Source organism: Bufo bufo, chromosome 6, assembly GCF_905171765.1.
Source record: "Bufo bufo chromosome 6, aBufBuf1.1, whole genome shotgun sequence".
NCBI classification, from domain to species: Eukaryota; Metazoa; Chordata; class Amphibia; order Anura; family Bufonidae; genus Bufo; species Bufo bufo.
The window spans coordinates 82,665,054-82,690,391 of NC_053394.1; the positions used below are offsets into that span (position 1 = coordinate 82,665,054).

Genomic DNA, 25,338 nt, shown 5'->3' on the forward strand with positions numbered 1-25,338 from the left:
TTAAATCACCTTTCTTTCCCATTCTGACATTCAGTTTGGAGTTCAGGAGATTGTCTTGACCAGGACCACACCCCTAAATGCATTGAAGCAACTGCCATGTGATTGGTTGACTAGATAATTGCATTAATGAGAAATAGAACAGGTGTTCCTAATAATTCTTTAGGTGAGTGTATATATATATATATATATATATAAAATAATAAATACATAAATATACACATACATATAATATAGAAAGACTTAATATTCATAATAAATAAATAATGAAAGAACAATTGGTAAAATGCAATGGTTGCTAAAAACTCATATGTATCTATAACATTAATTCATGCCTGTCTCTAGCCTTATATTAGGATCGTTATAGTTGAATGTAATGACAATATAAGGATAGGTAACTGGTTTGACCATGTATTTGAGTAAATAATTGATGGAAATAAAAATAAGAATAGGAATAAAATTAAAATAATAGTGAAGATAAAAATTACTTATGGCAATCCATTGATAGAGTAAATACATGATTAAATGAACACACCAAAATGTACACATAGTGAATATATGTATATAAATATAAATAAATAGATCAGTAGGAGGCCCATCAGTATGGGATATAGAGAGATGTGTCGCTTCCCACCTCTAAAGATCCTATAGGTATGCATAGGTGCCAGACTAATGTGAGGACCAACTTATATATGTGGCCATAATATTTAATTGGTTCATACAAACATGTGGATGGTGATGGGTAGTATACTGGCGCTGCAGAGGAAGTTATGTTGCAAGGCATAGGCAATCCCTGGAGGACTATAATGGGAGTGGGTGTGCTAAGCTGAAGAGCTGTGCCGAAGGGAGAAAACAGTACCTGATGGATCACAGAGGAGGCCGCTCGCTCCCTAGCACGTGGGGCGTCAGGTACGCTGTGAGTTCACAGCGCGCGCACATTGCCGGAGTTTAAATTAACCGGTGTCTCAGCGCTGATGGGACAACGCGGCAAAGTGGGCGGAGCTGCGGTTGTGATGCTGGCCGGAGGGCGGGGAGGGGCTGGTGCAGAGGAGGGGATGGTCAGAAACGGGAGGACAAGGAAATCTAATAGACCGCTGGGTATTAGTACAGATTACTAATGGTAGTGAGGCAAGATGGTGATAGTTTAGTCAAGGATAATGACAATTGCTGAAAATATTCAGGAATTATTACTGGGGTGAAGCAGATACTGTATAGGTATATGTGAAGAGATAAGATGACTGTTTAATATGAGTACGAGTGTATAAATATATACATATTAATTGAGGGTGAGATTAAATATTTATATACATATTAGTTGGGGGTGGGATTAAATATTTGTGGGGTGGATGCCAGGCAGGGTGATGGGGGGAAAAAGGGGGGGGAATAAAAAGGTGGGGTGGGGGTGAGGCGGGGGGGACAGGAAGAGCAACTGGCACTGGTAGTAATTAGCTCCAATGGTATAAGGAGGATAATAATTAGCCTGAATAATAAAATGAGGATATTCATATAAATATAAATATATAGATATAAAAATATAAATATAATTGTAAAAGGGGAAGGGGACCATTAGATCTTTTTTTGTTTTTTTAAATAAGAAACACTTGTTCTCTAGACTCTCATTTAAACCGTATGGTTCCAGCGTTTGCAGTTTAAAGATCCAAAAGATCTCCCTTTTTTGTAGTGTTCTGAATCTATCGGGACAAGTTTCATTGATGGATTCAATCGGTGTGATGTCAAGTTTGGAAGGATCTTTGTCATGACGTAATAAGAAATGTCTTGAAACACTATGTTTCTGGAAGCCGTGTACAATGTTCCACCGGTGCTTGTTTAAGCGTTCCATAAGCGACTGTATGGTGCGGCCGACATATTGTAGGCCACATTCACATTCGGCCAGGTACACTATGAATGAAGAGGAGCAGTTCATAAAGCTCTTTATTTGGATTTCTTCCCCTGTTACGTTGCTCTTAAATTTTTTGATTCGGTTGGCAATACTAGTGCAACATTTGCACTGGGCATGATTACATTTATAGCTGCCTGTTAGGTCTGGAAAAAGGCTGGAATAGTTGTCGCTGTAAGCCCTTTCTTTTTCAATTTGCTCGGAGCTAGTATGTTCTTCAATGTCCTAGCCCTTCTGAAAATGATCTGAGGTTTGGACGGAATGGCTTCTTTGAGGAAAGGGTCATTTTTTTATATATTCCAATGTTTTGTAAGAATGTTCCTCAGGGCATCATGATTCGGGTTGAACGTAGTGATAAAAGAAGATTTAAATTTTGATGTCGCCTCCAATTCTTTGGTTTTATCTTTCATTGTCAGGCAATCTTCCTGACTCTGCTTGTTTGCCCGCATGTAAGCGCCTTCAATGATCCCTCTAGGGAATTTTTTACTGATGAATCTTTTTACTGATGAATCGTCTTATAAAAGACGATTTTTTCTTTCCAGGGGTGTCCACTGTAGATAAATTCCTCCTCGAAGCGGCCCATATATAAATTAGCAAAACTCGGTGCGAAACGCGTCCCCATTGCGGTGCCAATCCGCTGTTTGTATATCTTGCCCTCGAAAGAAAATACATTTTGTTTTAGAATAAAATGAATTGCGTCCAAAATAAAAGTTTTACGTGTCTTGGAGAGAAGGCTATCTGTCTCAAAGTAAAAGCCTGTCGTTTCGATTCCTGCTTCATGAGGGATGTTGGAATATAAGGCTACCACATCCAGAGTAAACCAGCTGTACGAGGGTTCCCAGGTGATGTCTTTAAGTAATGTAATTAACTGGGAGGAATCCCGTAAAAAGGAAGGAAGATTCACTACATATTTTTGTAAAAAAATATCTACATAATGGGACAGATTACTTGTAAGTGATTTGATCCCAGAGATAATGGGTCTCCCTGGTGGGTTCTTGACATCTTTATGAATTTTCGGTAAGTAATAAAACAATGCTGTATTAGGGTGATCTATTGTTATATATTCTTTCTCTTTTTTTGTTAAAATGTGGTCTTCTTCAGCTTGTTTCATCAGACTATCGAGATTCCTTTTGTCGTCAGTTGATGGGTTATGGAGGAGGAATTCATAATATAATGGATCTCCCAGGATCCTATTAGCTTCTTTTATGTAGTCTTCTTTATTTTGCAATACGATTCCTCCTCCCTTGTCCGCATTTCGAATGACCAAAGAGTCATTGCTGTCAAGTTCCTTCACTGCCTGCTTTTCCTCTTTAGTTCGATTTTTCTTTGTTTTAGTATTAGCATTAATTTTTCTCATGTCATCAGAAACTAATGAGAAAAAAGTGTTAATATGATTCCCCCTACGGTGAATGGGGTTGAAGGTTGATTTAGGTTTTAAACCTGTATGGGTGGTAAGTGAAGAATCTGGATTTATCGGACTATTTTCTATTTTATCGTTCTTACATTGTTTAGCTTCAATGGCAAAATGTCTCTGCAGGGTGACATTCCTGATGAAGGTGTTCAGGTCCACAAACAATTCGAATTCGTTAAATTTCTCTGCTGTGCAGAATGATTGTCGTTACATTCAACTATAACGATCCTAATATAAGGCTAGAGACAGGCATGAATTAATGTTATAGATACTGTAAGGGGTTACACTCTCAGGCTGGGCGGCGATGACAGATTCTCTTGCAGACCACAGGGTTAAAGTCCAAATGCTGCTTTATTTATCACACTCCGGCAATACAGACAACCCCAGTTATAATTCACTGGGTAAGGTGAAGGTCCAGCACCACAAAACATAAATCAAACTGAAATAAACACCTGCCCGTCTGGGCCCTCGCTAATACAGTGAAGATCCTAGCTCACCTATTGAACACAGGTCACACAGAGAACTCGGCTTCTCTAGCCAGCAGGGCAGCCAGCTTCCCAGGCTTTCTCCAGGCATTCCTTTCCTCAGACTGACAGCATGGACTGTGCTTTATTTCCCCTTGATGATCCCAGCTGGCTTTAGCTGGGATCCCTCAGGCTAGGGGAAAACCTGTCCTGGATTTTATTTACCTCACCCAGTTGAGGAAGCTGGGTGGAATATACACCCCTTCCAGGACTTTACCATACACTTTTCTGTTCACCTTACCACATATCCCCCCCCCCCCCCCCCTCTTCTCCAGACCGGAGGTCTGGATATTTTTAGCCAACAAGCAGTGTATCCTGGACAAAACATCTGCGTTCCCCTGTGATTTCCCCGGCCTATGTTCAACCTTGAAATTAAAATTTTGCAGGGAGAGAAACCACTTGGTCACTCTTGCGTTTTTCTCCCTGTTTTGTTTCATCCAAGTTAAAGGAGCGAGATCTGTTACCAACAGAAATTTCCTACCCAGCAGGTAATATTTAAGTGACTCCAGAGCCCATTTAATGGCTAGACACTCTCGTTCCACTATGGCATAATTTTTCTCTGCTGGGGTCAACTTCCTACTTAGGTACATCACTGGGTGCTCCTCCCCATTTATCACTTGTGACAGGACCGCTCCCAAGCCTGTCTCAGATGCATCAGTCTGGACCAGAAACTCTTTTCTGAAATCCGGGGAAATGAGCACCGGCTGTTGACAGAGAGCGGACTTTAGGCTTTGAAAGGCCTTTTTTGCCTCTGGGGTCCACTTCACCATTACTGACCTAGGGCCTTTCGATAAGTCAGTGAATGGTGCTGCCATCGAGGCAAAATTCGGTACGAACCGGCGGTAGTACCCTGTCATGCCAAGGAAGGCCCTGACTTGTTTCTTCGTTAAGGGCCTAGGCCAGTCTTGTATCGCCTCTACTTTATTGATCTGGGGTTTAACCAGCCCTTTACTAATAATGTAGCCCAGATATTTTGCTTCCTCTAGACCCACTGCACACTTCTCAGGGTTTATGGTTAGACCAGCATCACTAATGGAGTCTATAACGGCCTGTACCTTCCAGAGGTGACTTCTCCAATCAGATGAAAAAATGACCACATCATCAAGGTAAGCGGCAGTATAGTCACGATGTGGCTTCAAGATCAGGTCCATCAATCTCTGAAATGTAGCAGGGGCTCCATGTAACCCGAACGGCATCACTGTGTACTGGAACAGCCCCTCTGGAGTGGAGAATGCCGTCTTTTCTTTTGCCTCATCTGATAATGGTATCTGCCAATACCTTTTTGTAAGGTCAAGGGTCGTGATGCGCCTTGCTTTCCCAAGCCTCTCAATTAGTTTGTCTACTCTGGGCATGGGGTACACATCGAATTTTGATACCTCATTTAGCTTCCGGAAATCATTACAAAATCTCCAAGTCCCATTAGGCTTCGGGATTAAGACAATAGGGCTTGACCACTCACTGGTAGATTCCTCAATGACCCCTAACTCAAGCATGCGCCTGACCTCAGAGGATACCGCTTTTCTGCGTGCTTCTGGTATCCTGTAGGGCTTTAGATTCACCTTACTGTGGGGTTCAGTTCTCACGGAATCAGGTGGGTACGGCCTGGTAGGTCAGAAAACCTTCCTCTATTTTTCTGTAGAAACTCCTTTACTTCTTGTTTCTGGGGTACTGACAATGCCTCACTAATTTTTACCGGGGGAATTGGTGGTGACACCTCCTTACTCATGGTCTGTGCGGCCACCAATGACTCCCGATCTTTCCATGGCTTAATCAGATTTACGTGGTAAATCTGGTAGGGGTTTCTCCTTCCTGGTTGTGCACATTATAATTCACCTCGCCCACTTTTTCCACAACCTCGTAGGGACCCTGCCACTTTGCCAGAAACTTACTTTCTACAGTGGGAACTAGAATCAGGACCCTGTCCCCGGGATTAAAGTCCCTTACCTTGGCAGACCTGTTATAAATTCTTCTTTGAGCCTCCTGGGCTCTTTGCAGATGTTCTTTAACAATGGGCATTACTGTCGCTATCCTGTCTTGCATGTCAGCCACATGTTCAATGACGCTCTTATAGGGAGTAGCCTCAGCCTCCCAGGTTTCTTTAGCTACATTGAGTAAACCCCTCGGGTGATGGCCATATAGCAACTCAAATGGTGAGAACCCTGTAGAAGCCTGAGGCACCTCCCTAACAGAGAACATAAGGTATGGCAGGAGGCAGTCCCAGTCCCGACCATCCTTTTCTACTACTTTTTTTAACATCTGTTTCAGCGTCTTGTTAAACCTCTCGACCAACCCACCTGTCTGTGGGTGGTACACCGAGGTACGTATCTGGGTGATTTTGAACAACTTGCACAACTCTTTCATGACCTTCGACATAAAGGGGGTACCCTGGTCTGTGAGAATTTCTTTAGGGATCCCCGTACGGGAGAACATGAAAAATAATTCCCGGGCAATATTTTTGGACGCCATGTTTAGAAGGGTACCGCTTTCCGGGTATCGTGTGGCATAGTCCAACACAACCAAGATATACTGGTGCCCCCTAGCTGACTTAACAATGGGACCCACCAAGTCCATGGCAATTCTTTCAAAAGGTACCTCAATGATGGGAAGAGGCACCAAGGGACTCCGGAAATGTGAGGTCGGGGCACTTATCTGGCAGGTTGGGCAGGACCCGCAGTATATTTCCACTTCCTTGTATACTCCAGGCCAGAAAAATCTTTGTAGTACCCTCTCCTGTGTTTTGCTAACACCCAAATGACCCCCAAGTACGTGGTTATGTGCAAGATCTAGTACCATACGTCTATAGGGTTTTGGCACCAGAAGCTGCTCCACAATTTCATTGTTGCATTTATTAACTCGATGCAGCAGGTTTCCATTCATGGCAAATGCGGAAATTTTTGGTCAGCTTCTGGTACCTGTGGTACACCATCTATCACGGTAACATTTTCGTGAGCACTCATGAGAGTGGGGTCTCTCAACTGCTCGGTACCAAAGTTACCCCGAGACACCCCTAAGTCCAACACATTTTCCCCAGTTGGGGAAGCTTCATCTTCACCAGCTAACACCTGCAATGGAAAAGTGTCATTATCAGGTACGTCACATAACCCCATATTTTCATCAGACATTTCAGTTACCATGACATCTTCATTTTGCACCTTATCGGCACCATTGTTTTCAATGGTCTTTTCCTTTAAACCATTGGATTCAATGGGCCCCTCATAGTAATGATTATTTAGAGGAGACGGCACAGATTCTGCAGGAATGTTTCTCTTCTCCCACAACTTCCAAAACAAGGGGAAGTCGGGCCCAAAATCATATCATGCATAAGTCTTTTTACGACCCCGACTTCATAGGATACAGTCCCAGCCGGAGTCTCCAGCTTAACGCAAGCCACCGGGTATGATTTTGCATCCCCATGGATGCACAGCACACTTACTCTTTTGTCCGGCACATAATTACCAGCCACGAAGCTGGCATGCACTAAGGTGACCAGACTACCAGAGTCCAACAGAGCCCTGACAGAGCAGTCATTTATCACCAGGGGCATTTATCACATCTGGGGCTCAGTCTCTAGTCCTGGGGAGGCCGCACACACTGGCACCGCATACAGCGACTGTCTCCGGCTCCCGACACACTCCATGGGCTCTGAGGTCAGAGGGCAATAGGCAGAAATGTGTCCCCACTCACGGCACCTCCAGCACTGGGTCGCCCCAGGTCTTCTAGGTGAGAAAACCTCTCCGGGTCCGGACTGCCCGGGAGACTCAGCCTTATGCCCACGCCCAACCTCTAGAGCCTTATTTCCCCTTGCACCCTTCCACACACCCCCAACAGCCGGAACTCTCTTACCCACAGATGACACAGGTCGAGCACTCCGGGGAGGTGTTGGTGCGGTAGGGACGTCACGGAGGTAGTCCTCAGTTGACAGGAACCTTTCCACCAGGTTTACGAGATGATCCGCAGTTTTGGGGTCTCCATGTCCGACCCACCGTTGCAGCTCCGCTGAGAGGGCTCTACAGTAGTGATCCACCATTACTTTCTCCACAATCTGGTCTGGTGTAGAAGTCTCAGGTTCCAGCCACTTCCGTACAAGATGGAGGAGGTCAAACATATGAGATCGGGCAGGCTTGTCCATGGTGTAGCTCCACGTGTGGACCCTCCGGGCACGAACCGCTGGTGTAACGCCCAAACAAGCCAGGATCTCCATTTTTTATTTGACATAGTCCCGGACATCCTGCACCCTGAGGTCATAGTAGGCCTTTTGTGGTTCGCCGGACAAAAAGGCCGCAAGGACCTCTGCCCACTCTGCTATTGGCAGCCTCTCTCTTTCCGCCACCCTCTCAAATACGGTCAGGTAGGCCTCGATATCATCATCAAGTGTAAGTTTTTGCAAGGCCCGCTGCACAACCCTCCTCACATTCAAAGTCTCTGGGGGGCTTACCTCCACTTGTGGGGCTGGAGTTACAGCAGTCTCTCTTATTGCAGCAATATGCTCCATCAACAAACGATTAGTTTCTTGCTGCTGTGCCATAGCCTGTTGTTGGACACGTAAGGCTTCTTCGTGTCTCTTTTTATTGGCCTGTAACAACATCTTCATCATTTCCTCCATGGTATTTGGTGAACTTTGCAAAGCTGCAGCAGCTTTCACCCAGGACATTAAATCATTTACTGTCACGCCGTTGCCCTTAGCAACCGACTGTTGCCTTTTTCAGCAGGGACGCTTGCCCGCATCTGACACCAATTGTAAGGGGTTGCACTCTCAGGCTGGGCGGCGATGACAGATTCTCTTGCAGACCACAGGGTTAAAGTCCAAATGCTGCTTTATTTATCACACTCCGGCAATACAGACAACCCCAGTTATAATTCACTGGGTAAGGTGAAGGTCCAGCACCACAAAACATAAATCAAACTGAAATAAACACCTGCCCGTCTGGGCCCTGGCTAATACAGTGAAGATCCTAGCTCACCTATTGAACACAGGTCACACAGAGAACTCGGCTTCTCTAGCCAGCAGGGCAGCCAGCTTCCCAGACTTTCTCCAGGCATTCCTCTCCTCAGACTGACAGCATGGACTGTGCTTTATTTCCCCTTGATGATCCCAGCTGGCTTCAGCTGGGATTCCTCAGGCTAGGGGAAAACCTGTCCTGGATTTTATTTACGGCACCTAACAGATTTGCCAAGTATCTCGCACTTATAGTGTAGCACTTGTTATTATTATGCAATTTTGTACTCTATAATGCAGTTAATTGTCGCATTGCATGTTTCTGTCTTTCAATGTTGTTCCCTGCCTTAGCAATGTGCTTCTGCGGTTTGGTATGTGCTGACTGACCCCCTTTTTTGGTTTATATTATATGTATGTGTATATTTATGTATTTATTATTTTATATATATATATATATATATATAACTCATACACTCCTATGCAATTAGGTTCAACTTTGGATATATTCTCTATTTCTATTATTATTTTTATAGATCTTTCTTTGTGATTTTGATATTATTTTTTTGTAGACTTGATAACGGGGTCATGTACCCCGAAACGTGTTGTCTTGGATTAAATTGAAATCTTTATGACCATTGGTTGTGGTTCTGCGCCCTGTACTTTGTCCGTTCCTTTTGGACTTCCTTCGTCCAGCAAATCTACAGCCCTCTTTAAAATGGCAGACCTGGTTCTGTGCAGGAATTGTTGTGCTTTTATTTCAGGTTCCACTCTTCAGAGGTTTGGATGCTGTCTGATCTGTAGACAGCTCTCCATAATGCAGCAGGAAATTGTATTTTTGAAATCTGAGATTTGTAAATTAACCATTCAATAAACTCAGGCTGAGAACGTTGCAATGCCATTGCCACAGAGGCCCCCTAGAAATGGAAGATGGGTTACAGCAGGTTCTGTTAGACTGAGAGTTGTTGATAGAAGACATGTCCCACAGTCTGTGGCTCTCCATAATTCATTTGCAGCACTTTCAGAGTGCAAGAGCAACATGGAAGATGGCTCAAGCACAGTGGATGAGAAACAATCATCTCCCATGCCTAAAGTATGCAAGACTGCAGCCAAAGACAAAAAGGAGACGGTGAGGACTGATAGTAAGCAGCTGTTGGTGGGCGATTCCATCATAAGAGGTGTGAAGTTTGAGGTGTGAGATGTCTCCCTGGTGCTACCGCTAGCAGGGATAGACGACGGATCCTTAATATTGTTAGGCAAGCAAAGCAGGAAAGGGAGGTGGATGTCATTGTCTATCTTGGGACAAATGATCTGGCTTGCAATGAGGTTTCAAAGGTGAAGGAGGCTTTTCACACACTTGGAAATTATATACGAGAGGTTGCATCAACTGTTTCATTCTCTGCAGTTTTGCCTGTGCATAACCTTCAGCATGACAGGAAGATGCGCATTAAGGAATTCAATGTATGGCTTGGTGAATGGTGTCTGAACCAAGGGTTTGGCTTTGTGTCTCATGTTAGCTCTCATTGGAATGGAAAAGAACCGTACAAGAAAGATGGTTTGCATCTTTCTCTCAAGGGAACGAATGTCCTCAGTGAACAGCTCAAAGTATTTGCTAAGGGGCATTTAAACTAGGAAAAGGGGGCAAAAGAGTGACAATCCAGCAGTCCGACTGCCCCCAGAACAATGCCAGAAGATGCCAGTAGCACATAGGTTAAGAAATGACAAGCTCAGAGTCTTGTCTACCAATGCTCGCAGTTTAGGGAATAAGATCAATGAACTTGAGGCTATAATGGCATCTGAGAATATAGATTTAGTGGCTGTTACTGAGACGTGGTTCAATAGAAGTAATGACTGGGATATAACAATACCAGGGTTCTCTCTATATAGGAAAGACAGAGAAGGCAAGAAGGGGGAGGGGTGGCCCTGTATGTGAAAGATAGCATAAAATCTAATTTAGTACGAGTTACCGAGACCAATTTAGAGACAGTTTGGGTTACCTTGCATCTTGATAATCATAAGGTAACTCGTGTATGTGTGATATATAGACCACCTAGCCAAGTCAAAGAATTAGATGATCTACTAGTTGAGGAAATAGCTAAAATGACATTGAAGGGGGAACTTATCATTATGGGAGACTTTAATCTTCCTGATGTAAACTGGAAAACCAAAATAGCTATTTCTGCCAGGAGTACAGATATTCTAAATTCCCTACTGGGATTATCTCTACAGCAAGTAGTTGAGGGGCCAACCCGGAAGGAGGTCATTTTAGATTTAGTATTCACAAATGGGAATTTGGTATCTGATATTACTGTAGGGGAAAGCTTGGTATCTAGTGATCACCAGTCAGTGTGGTTTACTATAAGTACAGTGACTGATTCACACCACAGAAAAACATAAGTTTTCGATTTTAGAAAAACAGACTTTTCTAAAATCAGATTAGTGGTATAAGAGTCCCTATCAGATTGGAACAGTTTCAATGGAGTCCAGGAGAAATGGGACTACTTAAAAGTGGCACTGTTGAAGGCAACAGAAAATTGCATTAGGCTTGTCAGTAAAAGCAAAAAAAAAAAAAAAACACTGTGGCCAAAATCATTAAAAACAGATATAATTTAGTAATTATATTAAAAAAAAAACGAGGATGACAGGCAAATTTATAAGATTAGGCAGAGAGAGGCCAAACAAGTTATAAGAGCTTCTAAAGCGCAGGCAGAAGAGAAATTAGCTCAGTCAGGGAAAAAAGGCGATAAGACATTCTTCAGATACATAAATGAAAAAAGGAAACTAAAACAAGGAATTACCAAATTAAAAACAAAAGAAGGAAGGTATATGGAAGAAGATAAAGAACTAGCTGACTGCCTCAATGAATACTTCTGTTCAGTTTTTACAAAGGAAAATGAAGGAAAAGGACCTCAGTTAGGAAGGAAGACTAATTAATCTGTTGATGCATGTGTCTTTACAGAGGAAGAGGTTCTAAGTCAGCTGTCTAAAATTAATACAAATAAGTCACAGGGGCCTGATGGGATACACCCAAAGCTATTACAATAACTTAGCAGTGAACTAGCAAAACCATTAACAGATTTATTTAACCAATCACTGGTAACAGGAGTCGTCCCAGAATATTTGGAAATTAGCAAATGTTGTGCCCATTCACAAGAAAGGTAGTAGGGAGGAATCGAGCAACTATAGGCCAGTAAGCCTGACATCAATAGTGGGGAAATTAATGGAAACCATACTCAAGGAGAGGATTGTGGAACATTTAAAATCCCATTGATTGAAAGATGAAAAACAGCATGGGTTTACTTCAGGGAGATCATGTCAAACTAATCTTATAGATTTTTTTGATTTGGTGACTAAAATAATAGATGGCGCGGAGGTGCAGTAGACATCGCTTATCTAGACTTTAGTAAGGCTTTTGATACTATCCCACATAGAAGGCTTATCAATAAATTAGAGTCTTTGGGCTTGGACTCCCATATTGTTGAATGGATTAGGCAGTGGCTGAGGGACAGACAACAGAGGGTTGTAGTCAAAGGAGTATATTCAGACCATGGTCTTGTTACCAGTGGGTTACCTCAGGGATCTGTTCTGGGACCCATATTGTTTAATATCTTTATCAGCGAAATTGCAGAAGGCCTCAATGGTAAGGAGTGTCTTTTGCTGATGACACAAAGATTTGTAACAGGGTTAATGTTCCTGGAGGGATACACCAAATGGAAAAGGATTTAGGAAAACTAGAGGAATGGTCAAAAATCTGGCAACTAAAATTTAATGTTGATAAGTGCAAGATAATGCACCTGGGGCGTAAAAACCCAAGAGCAGAATATAAAATCAGTGATACAGTCCTAACCTCAGTATCTGAGGAAAGGGATCTAGGGGTCATTATTTCAGAAGACTTAAAGGTAGGCAGACAATGTCATAGAGCAGCAGGAAATGCTAACAGAATGCTTGGGTGTATAGGCATTACCAGTAGAAAGAGGGAGGTGCTCATGCCGCTGTACAGAGCACTAGTGAGACCTCATTTGGAGTATTGTGCGCAGTACTGGAGACCATATCTCCAGAAGGATATTGATACTTTGGAGAGAGTTCAGAGAAGAGCTACTAAACTAGTACATGGATTGCAGGATAAAACTTACCAGGAAAGATTAAAAGACCTTAATATGTATAGCTTGGAAGCAAGACGAGACAGAGGGGATATAAGAGTAACTTTTAAATACATAAAGGGAATCGACAAGGTAAAAGAGGAGAGAATATTTAAAAGAAGAAAAACTGCTACAAGAGGACATAGTTTTAAATTGGAGGGGCAAAGGTTTGAAAGTAATATCAGGAAGTATTACTTTACTGAGAGAGTAGTGGATGCATGGAATAGCCTTCCTGCAGAAGTGGTAGCTGCAAATACAGTGAAGGAGTTTAAGCATGCATGGGATAGGCATAAGGCCATCCTTCATATAAGATAGGGCCAAGGGCTATTCATAGTATTCAGTATATTGGGCAGACTATTGGGCCAAATGGTTCTTATCTGCCGACACATTCTATGTTTCCATGTTTCTATGCTGATAGTGTGCTGTCTGGCATATTAATGACTGTATATTGTAGTGGATCCCAATTGACCTACTATTAGCTCTTCACAGCCGCACATCTCTTGACTTGTCCATCATAATCCATACTGGGCTGTTGTCGCTACTACTACCCCTACACAACCATCCTAGCCCGCATATTATAACAAACCTGAAACTCTTCCCTACATAGGGATAATTTTTTGATGGCTGCTGTAACAAGCCATTGCTTCTTGACGAATCTTGACGAATAAGACCTTAAAATAACACCAAACTTTTTGCTATTCCCCAAAAAGGGATAATTTGGGAAGTTTTTTTAATTTTATTTTAAGAAGCATAACAAATTCAACAGTGAAGTCAGTTTTTAATCACGCTGTTTCTTACCAACAGCAACCATATGTTTACCCATAGTTATATTTGTCACTGCTACTTTGACATTACTAATGCTGTCTTGGCATTAAACAACACTTGTCCATAGGATCAACCCTATTAAATCAGACAATGAATGACAGGGTTGATCCTGCTAATCAAAATAACACCTGCCTTGTGGAAGTCGGTTGCAGCATTCCTGAAAAAAAAAAGACTTTTATTCTTTATGTAAATGAAGAATTCTGTGTACTGGTCGTGGTCAGCATTTGAAAGTGCAGTAACTAGAACTGACTGGGTCCCGTGGCAAATATTTGAATGAGCACCACCCTTCGTTCCCCTTAATGCAGATCTCAGACCAAAAAATAAATAAATTATCACCTCTCTTCTCCTCCTACGGATGTCTCCGCTCTTTGTGCAGCACTGTGTCTAGGCACCCACTACACTTTGACATGACATCACACAGCATCAGGTCTCCTACTCACAGTACGTCCCACCCTGAAGCGGTGTGCTGTTCAGGAGCCCGGAGAAGAAGACCAGGGAACGGAGAGTGATACCAGTGCTAGGACTATTAGCACTATACTTACAGCTCCCTGGGATCCAAAAATACATTAATTTGTCCTCCTTCTGGGACCCGTATCAGCCGGTTACCCTGCTTCCATGGTAGCTACGCTCCTTACCAAGGGGCATCAGCACATTGTAATGCAACCCAACGCTTTTATACGTCGGGCTACAGATAAGAGCTTACCTCCACGACATATAGAGTCCTGCGGCCATAAACAAGTGGTAAAAGGAGTTATCCGTTAATTAATATTGATGACCTATCCTCAGGATTTGTCAACAATATCAGATCGCCCCAGCTGATCAGCTGCTAGAGGACGTTGGCACTCCATGAGCACCATGGCCTCTTCCTAGGTCATGTGACATGAACATACATCGGTCACATAGAAGTAAATGGGACTTAGCTGCAATACCAAGCACAGCCGCTGTACTATACATGGGGCTGCCCTTGAAGAGATGCCAGGAGCCGGCTGCTCACACCACAGCTCTGGTGAGTGCCTCAGATCCCTGTAACAGCTGAACGGTGGGGACCCCACTGATCTGATAATGATGACCTATACTGAGGACAACCCGTTTAAAGAGCTTGAAATTGGTTGGATGCAGTCCTAGGAGACATCAGAGTGTCATCCACAAGTTTACAAGGTAATTTGGCCATTTTCAACTTGGGGTGAATTCATTTGGACCAAATAAAATCTGGCTGCCTAATCAACAGAATCATAACCAGAATGAAATTCTTTCATTTCTACCTTATTTTTCAGACTATAAGACACACATAGTGAGGGGGAAATGGCAGTGCATCTTATAGTGCAAATGTTAATAAGCTCTTCCATTATGGAAGCAGTCATCAGAATGCAAGAGGCGCAAATGAGTGTAACACTGCGCTGGCTGTACTCACTATTCCCTGGTCTTCTTCTGGGTGCTGCACTGCATGTGTCCTGACTACGTACAGCACATAGGCACACACCATGGCCTGATGCTGTGCGACGTCAGGTCACAGTGCAGCGGTAGCCCGGGAGTAAACCAGGGAACGGTGAGTGTCAGGGCGGTGTGGAGCAGGAGAGGGAAGTCCTTTTTTTTTTGTTTCAGTTATTTAGGGGTCTGATCAGAAGACTGAGGAGGAATGGGGGTCTGATACGAGGTCTGATCTGCGGTCTGATGGAGTTTAGGGGTTTGATCTGAGTATGATCTGTGGTCACAGAAGGAAGGTGGATCTGATACAGAAGTCTGAAGGAGCTTGGGGGTCTGGTGGGGATCTGATTTGAGGTCAGAGGAATGGGGGTTTGATCTGAGGTCTAAGAAGGAATGAGGATCTGATACAGAGGTCTGATGGAGCTTGGGGTCTGACGGGGGTCTGATCTGAGGTGTGATGGAGCTTTGGAGGTCTGATGGTGGTCTGATCTTAGGTCTGATGAAAAATATTGTTTTAAATTTTCCTTCTCTATATCCTAGGTGTGTCTTATGGTCTGGTGTGTCTTAAAGTCTGAAAAATACTGTAATAATAATATCACAAAATATGTTATTATTTGTAATTAACAAATAGATCCTAGTGGCAAGTGACTAGGACCAGATGGGGATGTCTTTTGTAGGACCTTTTGAGTAATTATTATACCAAAGCCTGGACCCACCACGTATCTTCTGGTACTGTAGAGAGCCGGTTTAATCGTTGTCGTTCCTCTGCTTTATTTTTTACTTGCTTCAGAACTAAACTTCCTACTATAATTGTGTCATGTTCTCATGGCCAATGCTGCCTCGGTGTGGCAGCAGCGTCCTGTTGCCAGGGCAAACAAACCTGTGATACAGCCCTCTCAGCCTGAGGCTGAGCATTAGGGCTTCAGCTCATTCAGGTGACAGCTTCACCAGACATGTAGGGAAGTCCACTGGAGATCATTCCCAGCTCTCTATATAAGGCTGGCTCCTGTAGGTGCAGGTGCCAGTACATTTCTTGTCCTCTTGAACCCCCCTATTGGTCCCTTGTGTTATTGAAGACTCCTCTGGCTTTGGATTTCTGGATTTGACTTTGTGATTACGGTTTTGGCTTCTGGGGCTTTGGTATCGTATTTGATCTCCTGGTTCTGACTCTTTGGCCTGTTTTGGTTTCTCGTTTGCCTGTGGCGTACTTCGCATATTGTAGTATAGGGACTGTCATCCAGTTGTGGGTCACTGCTTAGGGTTATTTTGTGCAAGTAGGTAGAGATAGTGGGTCCGGGCAGTTTAGGACTGCACTATCACTGTTTGTGTGTGAAGGTAGTCGTTTGCCTGACAAATTGGACTGTATGCCCTGTAACATATTTCTTACTGTTTTAATATCAATTTAATTTCAAGTGCTCGGTATGCACAGAAGTGTCATTGACATCAAGAGCCTTCAAGAGAGTAACTCATAGCTCAGTAAGAAAATTGTTAAGAGGAAATATTAACCCCTTAAAGGACTTGCTCTGTTTCAGAGAAAAAACTAACGCTTATTAAAAATAAACTAAAATGATGGTTAAAATGTAAAAATCAGTACAGCGATCAAACAAAATATACTGTACCTCCAGACTGATGCCTAGAACCATGTGGTATTCTGTTGACAGTTAGGATGTACCCATCTTCAGTGACGACCTCATATTCCTCACTAGGATATCCTCGGTAGCTGATTAGTTGTGTCTAAAACATGGAAAATATCTCATATCACTAGTAACTTTATTATCTAATTGCTTACCAAAAAAAATAAAGAATATAAAAGGATTTTTGGAGATTAGAACATGGGAAAAAAGATTTGGATGCAAAATAAAAAGCAATTGTGAAAAGAAATGGGAAGAAAGTACTGCTGTATCTTTGGAAAGTCATGAAAGCAAATTCAAACATAAGGTATATGTACCCGTATATTGTTCTTTAATACATAATGTATATTCTATTATAGTGTGCATGCTTTCCATAGCAATACTGTACACATCCACCCTGTTACTGATAAGAGGTTTCCTATTAGACACTTCTTAACTTGCGACTCAACTTTCGTTGTTTATATTCTGTGTGCCCATGTAATATGTTATACGTGGAGGAGATGTCTTTAGATTTTAAGATAAGATGTAATCAACACCGGTACACCATTCAGAAAAAACGCATGGATTTGCCGGTGTCCAAACATTTCACCTATTGTGGGCATTTAAGGATTTGCTCTGGTAGGCAGGGTAAGCGGACGCAATACTGAGGCAAGACCACGGTTGAAAAGCAAAAGTTCCGTGTTTATTCACACAAAAAGAAAATATAAACAAAGTCTCCTTGGTTTAAATCCTGGTGTTCCATTCACACCATGCTGCAGGTACCGCAATAGAAGGTCAAGTCCTGGTGTTCACTTCACACCATGCTGCGGGTACCGCATAAGGAGTCCCAGACCTGGATGTCGTTCCCTTGTCCTTCCAGACAGGTCGCACGCATGTATCCAGCTACAAGCCTCACACATAGACACAGCCTCTGATCCCAATACAGAGATTCCACAGCTCCACTATCACCTGGAGGTTCATTCCACACCCAGCTGAGCTGCTGGCTGGGTTTTTAAACCCCAGCCCAAAATCTGGCCTGGACGTGGGAAACAGCCACCCACCCTGCTCTTTGGTTGCTCCCAATAAGAACCGTCCCGGATCGGCTTTTCAGCCACACTAAAACTAAAACTGTCAGCGAGCACTAGCTGCCGCTGACACACAAAATAACCGGTTCCTATCTCACCAAGGCCAGGAACCTCGGTGACACGTACCTTTCGTCAATGACGGACCCTTGCACCTTCCTACAGCATAAAGAGTGTGACCTCAGGTGTATGATCATTGATCATTTCCCAGCCTCCCGTACAGGATGTAATAGAGTCGTGACCCTTAAAAAACGTGAGATCTATTGGATTTCCAAACTTTACAAATTGAAACCAGGAGGGTTAAATGTGGATTATAAACCTTGGATTTTGGTTTAACCTAGTCCACATCACTTTAGCACAGTGCTTCTCAAATAGTGGGGCGCGCCCCCCAGGGGGGGCACCAGGCTCCGTAAAGGGGGGCTCGTTCAGGGCCGGCCTTTGGGGTGTGCGAATTTCTTCTGTATAATGCCGGCAGGCAGGCCGGGCAGCCGGCGCGTCCCTCAGTGATGTCACGTGCCTGTGCAGCCTGCTTTATGAATGAAGCAGGCGGCGCAGACAAGTGACGTCACTGAGGGACGCGCCGGCCGCCCGGCCCGCCTGGCTGCATTATACAGAAGAAATTCGGATATACGGTACAATTAGGAGTGAGGGGGGCATGTTTAATAACTTTAAACGGCAGCGGCGGGCACACTGAATCTGTGGATGGCACAGTTAAGGGGTGGGGGTCTGTGGATGGCACCGTTATGGGCTGGGGGGGCACTGTGGATGGCACTGTTATGGGGTGGGGGGTCTGTCGATGGCACATATATAACAGTGCCAGCCACAGATCCCCCTGTAACAGTGCCAGCCACAGATCCCCCCCCATAAGTGTCCGTCATCCACAGATCCCCCCATAAGTGTCCGTCATCCACAGATCCCCCCATAAGTGTCCGTCATCCACAGATCCCCCCATAAGTGTCCATCATCCACAGATCCCCCCCATAAGTGTCCGTCATCCACAGATCCCCCCATAAGTGTCCGTCATCCACAGATCCCCCCATAAGTGTCCGTCAACCACAGATCCCCCCATAAGTGTCCGTCATCCACAGATCCCCCCATAAGTGTCCGTCATCCACAGATCCCCCCATAAGTGTCCGTCATCCACAGATCCCCCCATAAGTGTCCGTCATCCACAGATCCCCCCATAAGTGTGTGTCCGATCCACATTTCTTTCTTTTTTTATTCTCTTATACGTTGATAAGGATACAGTGTTATGCAGAGGTGTACTTATAACAATTTTATAGACAAATGATACTATTTACAGTCGCGCGGGGGGCGCGAAATGTTTTCTTCTTCCTAGGGGGGGCATGACAGAAAATAATTGAGAAGCACTGCTTTAGCATGAGGATATTGTCTATCTTTTATCTTGTTTTTTTGGTGCTATTTTGAGACAAATTTTTATTTCTCTTGTTTTACTTGCAGTGTATTGGTGAATTCGAGGGGATCGACCTAGCCAGCGTGAATGTGTTTATTCTTCTTACAAGCTCTTTTGTGTTTTACAAGCTTTACAAGCTCCCCAAGGATGTAGATTTCAAGCTTCATATATTTCAAGCGACATATATTGTGTTGTATGTTTTCTCCCATTGATTATACCCTAAATATAAAATATGGTATTTTTTTACCCAGTGGAGATTGAGCCATGAGCCCATCATTGTTTATTATTTATTTTATTATTTCAAATGGTGAGTTATACAAGTGTATTGGTATCTCTGTGGGAACGAGGACGAATGCACTTGTAATAATACTGATCGGACTGGTATATTTCACACGGGACGTGTATCAGTCTGGATGGGTTTAATGCACTGATTTTTATTCATTATTTTTCAGTTTGTATTACTTTATTAATGGGGATGACCAGGTTACTTTGCATGTGTATCCCTTTGATCATGAAGTTTCTTTGTGATGACAATCATATTGTACTTCATAGATCTTCATTATAATGTTGGGCTCTGCCTTTCTCTCCTTTATGTATACTTTATAGAAATTCTTTTTACTTGATAGATTTGATGGTGGGATACATCCGATGCACTATTTATGCATACTAAACTTAGTTATTTGCAGCATTGGGGGTAATAGAGATTTGACACTCTGCCCATGCCCTTTGACCTATATAGTCACGTGGTTTTCTCTCACGTGACTTGTATCTCTTCCTGGAGCGTGGAGTATGTGACGTGGACTGGCGGTTTTGGGGTGGGGGACAGGCGTGCTGCGATCAGGTGACCATGATGTGACCCTTCCTTGACTCTGGCGTGTGCGTCATGTTCCAGGTACATACCGAATATGCTGTGATCAACTGATAGTGAGTCGCAGCAGTTCTGGGGTGTGTAATGGACATGCGCATTTTCCACATTGAGACGCTGTGAATCCAGATTGTTCCTCCATGCTGGTTGGTTGATCCTATCTTATTCATTTATGTAATTATGTTTTTAACTCTGCACCTAACACTTTCACGATGGATACTAATGATGTAATTATGAACAATTATGGAATTATCGTATACATGGAATATACTGTATTTACACATGTGAATGATATTTATACTTTATTGTGTATGCACTTTTATAATATTGGATCATGTATATGTAATATGATATGGTGAAATCATGTTTTTTTAATATATTTTGGGATTTTATGGATTGTTTTGCACTAATTGGATGAATTGATTAATTGATTATTGCACTCCTTTATATACTTGTACTGGCACCATTGTTTGCTATCACTGCTTGAAAAAGGTTCCATGGAGTGAACCGAAAAGTCGCGCCTTATTGGTGAATAAAACACATGTCACTTTATTGGAAGTGCCGCGGTATTCTTTATTTTTACATACTGTACATATGTTACATGTATGTAAATCACATAAGGCCTGTATAATTATACTTCTCCACCTTTGGGGACTCCCTGGTAGACCTAAGTAATACTAAGAAATACTACACCCATTTAGCCATAAACTATTTGGTGGATGGAGGGGACTCCTCTGGAATACTGGTGGTGTACAGTAGCGCCGTATGTTTCTACTTTTATTGTTAAAACTAGCTGAAGGACTCAGCTTCGCTCGGGTATATTTAATCTATTTCATTTAATGTTTGTGTGTGTCGTTAAATGATATCAACACTATCCACTATAACAGTGACATCTACAGCACCCCGCCCCCTTCAGGCTCCCTGTCCTCCGTCTGGCGCAGGGCCTGGACGGACACAAGGATATCCTTTTGAACAGTTCACTCTAATACAGCAGCACTGTGCTGTCTGAGTGTGAGCTGCAGGAAGAAAGTCACCCTCCATCCCAAACCTTTAGCTGACAGAAGTAGATTTTTACCTTCATTTCTTCAATCCCTGTCGGCTGAGTGGGAGGGGTGTGGCCTAACAGGATCAGGGGCGTGGATTAGTGGGGGCGGGGTTTAAGTTCATCTTTTGAGGGTGGACACATTGTGGCAGGGGGCGTGTCTGGGCTCCTTCCTGCAAAAGTGACGCCCCTCTGGGCACCTTCCTGGTCCATTTGCATACCAAATAAACAAGATTTTCTGAGGATAAAAACATCTATTGTTGGAACAAAGGCTCATCCTGAAATAAGGTGCTAAGTGCTATTAGGCCATGGTTTTACTTCAATAGCGATTATCCTGGTGACAGATTTCCTTTAAAGCTCTCCTACAGCAGTGAAGATAAATGGCTGGGTTGTTATGGAAACCTGGAGTAAAACTGTGTATGTGGAGGCTAACGGCTTGCAAGCTTCTATTGGCTAATAAGGGTCATGTGACCAAGCTTCTATTGGCTTTTTTTGGGAATATCTCAGGAACGGTACATCCTAGAGAGCTGAGTCTAAAACCTGGTCTAAAACCTTCCCAGACACCTAATGTACCTATGTGGCAAATTTCGTGATTGTAAATGCGACGGTGCGGATTTCTTTAGCGGACATACATACATACACACACACACATACACTCAGCTTTATATATTAGATGTATTAAAAAGATTTTTTTTTTTTGCATAGACAGAAGTATTTAGACCCTTTACTATGACACTTGAAATTTAGCTCTGAGGACCTCCAATTTCTCTTGATCATCTTTGAGATGTTTCTACACCATAATTGGACTATATAAGGTCTCACAGCTGGAACTGCATATCAGAGCAAAAACCAAGAAATGAAGAGGAAACTTGCAGAACTGACAAAGGAAGGAATGTGTGGAGGCATAGATCTGGGACATGTCATAAAAAATATGCAAGAGCACAGTGACAAGCATAATTTTCAAATGGAATAACTCTGGAACAACCAGGACTTAGTAAGAGAGGTGGTCACTCTGGCTAAGCTCCAAAATCTTGTGTGCAGGTGGGAGAAACTTCTAGAAGGTCAACCATCACTGCAGCACTCCATTAATTTGGGGAATATAACACAATGTGAAAAAAATGAAAGGGCCGGAAGACTTTCCGAAAGCATTGTACATGCTGTGCTATTTGTCTCACTCTCTGTCTGAGCATTAGATACACTAGCTTGTTAGATCCTGCAAAGGTGCTATAATCTGCTTGCTTGTGTACTGACTTCTTCTTGGTCTCCAGATTTAAACCCTCTGCCACCTGACCTATGCCTGATCATTATACTCATCCTGAGCTGACTGTCCCGACCTTCAGACTTGTTTCACAGATTTTTACGAACTGAGCTTGCCCTGATCTCCACCTGTTACTGTCCAGGAGTTTCGCTTATTCCCCACACCAATGTCTATCACCTTCCTGGGTCAGCTGTCAACCACACCGAGACTATTTCAGAAGGGAACAGCCTGGTGGCTCCCCAGAGGTGAAGTCCAGATCCCTGTATAGGAGTTAAAAGGTGAATACCAGGAGACTGCCAGGATAATATCCTGAGGTCTAACCTAAAATCAAACCAGTTGGTTGATAGTGTTTCCATACCCACTGATTGTAACAGATCGCGGTTCTATCCCCATGCCCTCTCTTCCATTCATTCCTCTGCTGTTCCCCTTGCTCCCTGTGGTCCTTTGAGATCAAAGCAGCGTGGAAAGAGAAACAGAGACTTGTGTTCAGCGACTGCTTCTGTCCTGTAGCCTACCCATTGTGAAACAAGGCCTCCACCTTTTGAGCCTGTGCAGGGTACTTTCTCTTCCTGCTCCAGCACTTTGGTTATCCAGTAGGGTTTCTACTTTCAGTGCCCCCCCCCCCCTTCTGAAGCTTAGCTTGTGGATTGCTTTCCCGCATTCAGTATGTTCCATCAGTAAGGTTAGTATTCTCTCTTGGTGTGAATAAGGAACCTATGGATAGGAAGGTGGAGTCTAAGAAAATCTTGGGAAACTGCATCCATGATTCTTAAAATTAATGTTGCTGCCACATCCATTCCCTCTTCGATAAATAGATAGATAGATAGATAGATAGATAGATAAACCAGTTAGTCACCCCTTAAATAGAATATATCTTGTGACCAGATCCTTTAGTCTCGTCCAATTCTCAGAATAGTAATGGGATTTTTGGCTAACACTTCTACAGAATCAGTCGGAATTAAGGCAAGGATATAATGTTAACTAAAATAAATGATGTTCTATTACAATTAAAGAAGAATGGGGCACATTTATTAAGACTAGCGTTTTAGATGCCAATCTTAATAAAGCCCCATAGCTGGTGCTGGCCTCTTCATAACCTTGACGCATCCAGTACCAGTTCTAAATATAAGACAGCTTCCGAGCTGTCTAACATTTAGACCATTTTCTACGGGCCCGTCCCCGCCAACGCTACTCCCACAATTTTACACACCTGGCGTGTGCATGGAGAAGTCGCAAATAGCGGCACAACTAACTGTTGCCCCACCATCTGCGCCTGAAATATGCCTAATACAGGAGTATTTCAGTATAATAAACGACCCCCAATATGTTTTTGGCCCAGAATCAGATAAAATCTTGGAGAAAGCAGCTGACAAAAAGGGCTTTCCAGTAAAGAAGCCTTTAAAATAAACCATCTCATTTTTGTAGGAATAAAGGCCATACAGACAGAGGAAGAGGTACATGAAGCCATGGAAAGACATTAGAATCAACACCCCCTTCAAGATTTCTTAAAACTCAACAATCGTAAAATACCTAAAACAATAAGTTCCAAAAGGTGAAAGACTATACCAGATTCTTCCTAGTCAAAAATTCAAACGGTTAATTTTGTACCATCATAAATCACAAGTCCCTAAAGAAATTGATTACAAAGAAACGCATAAAAAACAAATTAACAGTAGGAATTAACTTCCATCGTTATCAGCAACGATGACCAGTAGCTTTATATTAATACATAAGTTAATTAGTAGTATGAAAACTTACCACATTCATATATGCTTCAGGGTCAGGAGGAAATGTAACGCATTGATTTTCACTATAGTCAAACATCATTTGGCTGGAACATCCGTATATCATAATGGTCACTGCAAGCCATCTCCACATTTTTGGGCTATAAAAAAAACATGTATTTTACAGGTATTTTAATGACACATGAGTTTACTGTATAGTGGGAAAATATACTAAAAAGACCCTGATTTCTCAAACTGTTTTTGTCTTTGGAGTAAATTTACCAACAGTCTGCGACAGGACAAAGTTATTTTTGCTCTTGGTCGGTTAACTTTAGAAACCCAGCTGTTTGTGGGAGTTCCTGTGGAGCCCCTTTATTTGGCCTTATTTATCATGGGGATGTCTCGAAAAATTGTCTCAACTGCTGTCCACTCCTGATCTGCTGTAACTGTGGCAGGTGAAAATAAGTCAGAATGTGATAGTTTGCCTGTGCTAAATTCAACAAGCGCTGTGTGCCGCGTTCGTAAACTTGGCTCACAGACCTTTACACAAATAGACAAATTTGAATGACAAACTTCCTTACCTGGCCGCAATCTACTGACCACTTATTTGACTTGTTTGCACAAATATTTTGCGACATTTTGCATTTTTACTCCACTTTCCCCACAGATTTCTAAAAATTTTATAAAGTCACAAAGGTTGTCACAAATCTTACTCCAGTAAAAGGATGACATAGATTCCACAACAACTCAGAATAGAGTATAGGAAAGCTAATACTACAGTAATGCAGAACACAAAATATGATACATAAAACACCTTTGGACGGAACATCTGAATACAATGAGAAGTTTACATACCAGCGTTCGGGGATCTTTCTCACACCCAAGTCCCAGCAGTACAGTGCTCCCAGGAACTACGCTTGGTATCAGCAAACACAAAATGTCACAATGCATTCAAGTACGCATATTTTTCTGTTTTTTCAGTGAGTACACCAGAGGCGTGACAGGAGGCATAGGTTTTGGGGGTACTATCTCTCCTTCTGACTTGGCTTCTCCCCCAGTTAAGACAGTCCTCTCTGCTCTGCTCTGATGAGGGGCAATCACCCCAAAACAGCTGTCTGCAGATGAGATGCTAGCTTATTTAATATACGAGTCATGTCTGAAGCAGTGGCGTGCCTGGGGGGGGGGGGGGGGG

The 25,338-nt window shown here is 42.9% G+C and overlaps 1 protein-coding gene across 1 annotated transcript in view; it reads right to left on the minus strand.

The window, feature by feature from the left end:
• Positions 1–25,183, minus strand: part of LOC121005183 (lysosomal acid lipase/cholesteryl ester hydrolase-like) — a 60,328-nt gene extending 35,145 nt beyond the window's left edge. Inside the window, exons 1-3 of the mRNA XM_040437764.1 lie at positions 25,002–25,183; positions 24,181–24,307; positions 16,771–16,885 (exon numbers count right to left, since the gene is read on the minus strand). Of these exons, the coding sequence (XP_040293698.1) occupies positions 16,771–16,885; positions 24,181–24,300 (235 nt within the window). The 5' untranslated portion in view covers positions 24,301–24,307; positions 25,002–25,183. The remainder of the gene's footprint in view (positions 1–16,770; positions 16,886–24,180; positions 24,308–25,001) is intronic.
• Positions 25,184–25,338: the final 155 nt, after the last annotated feature.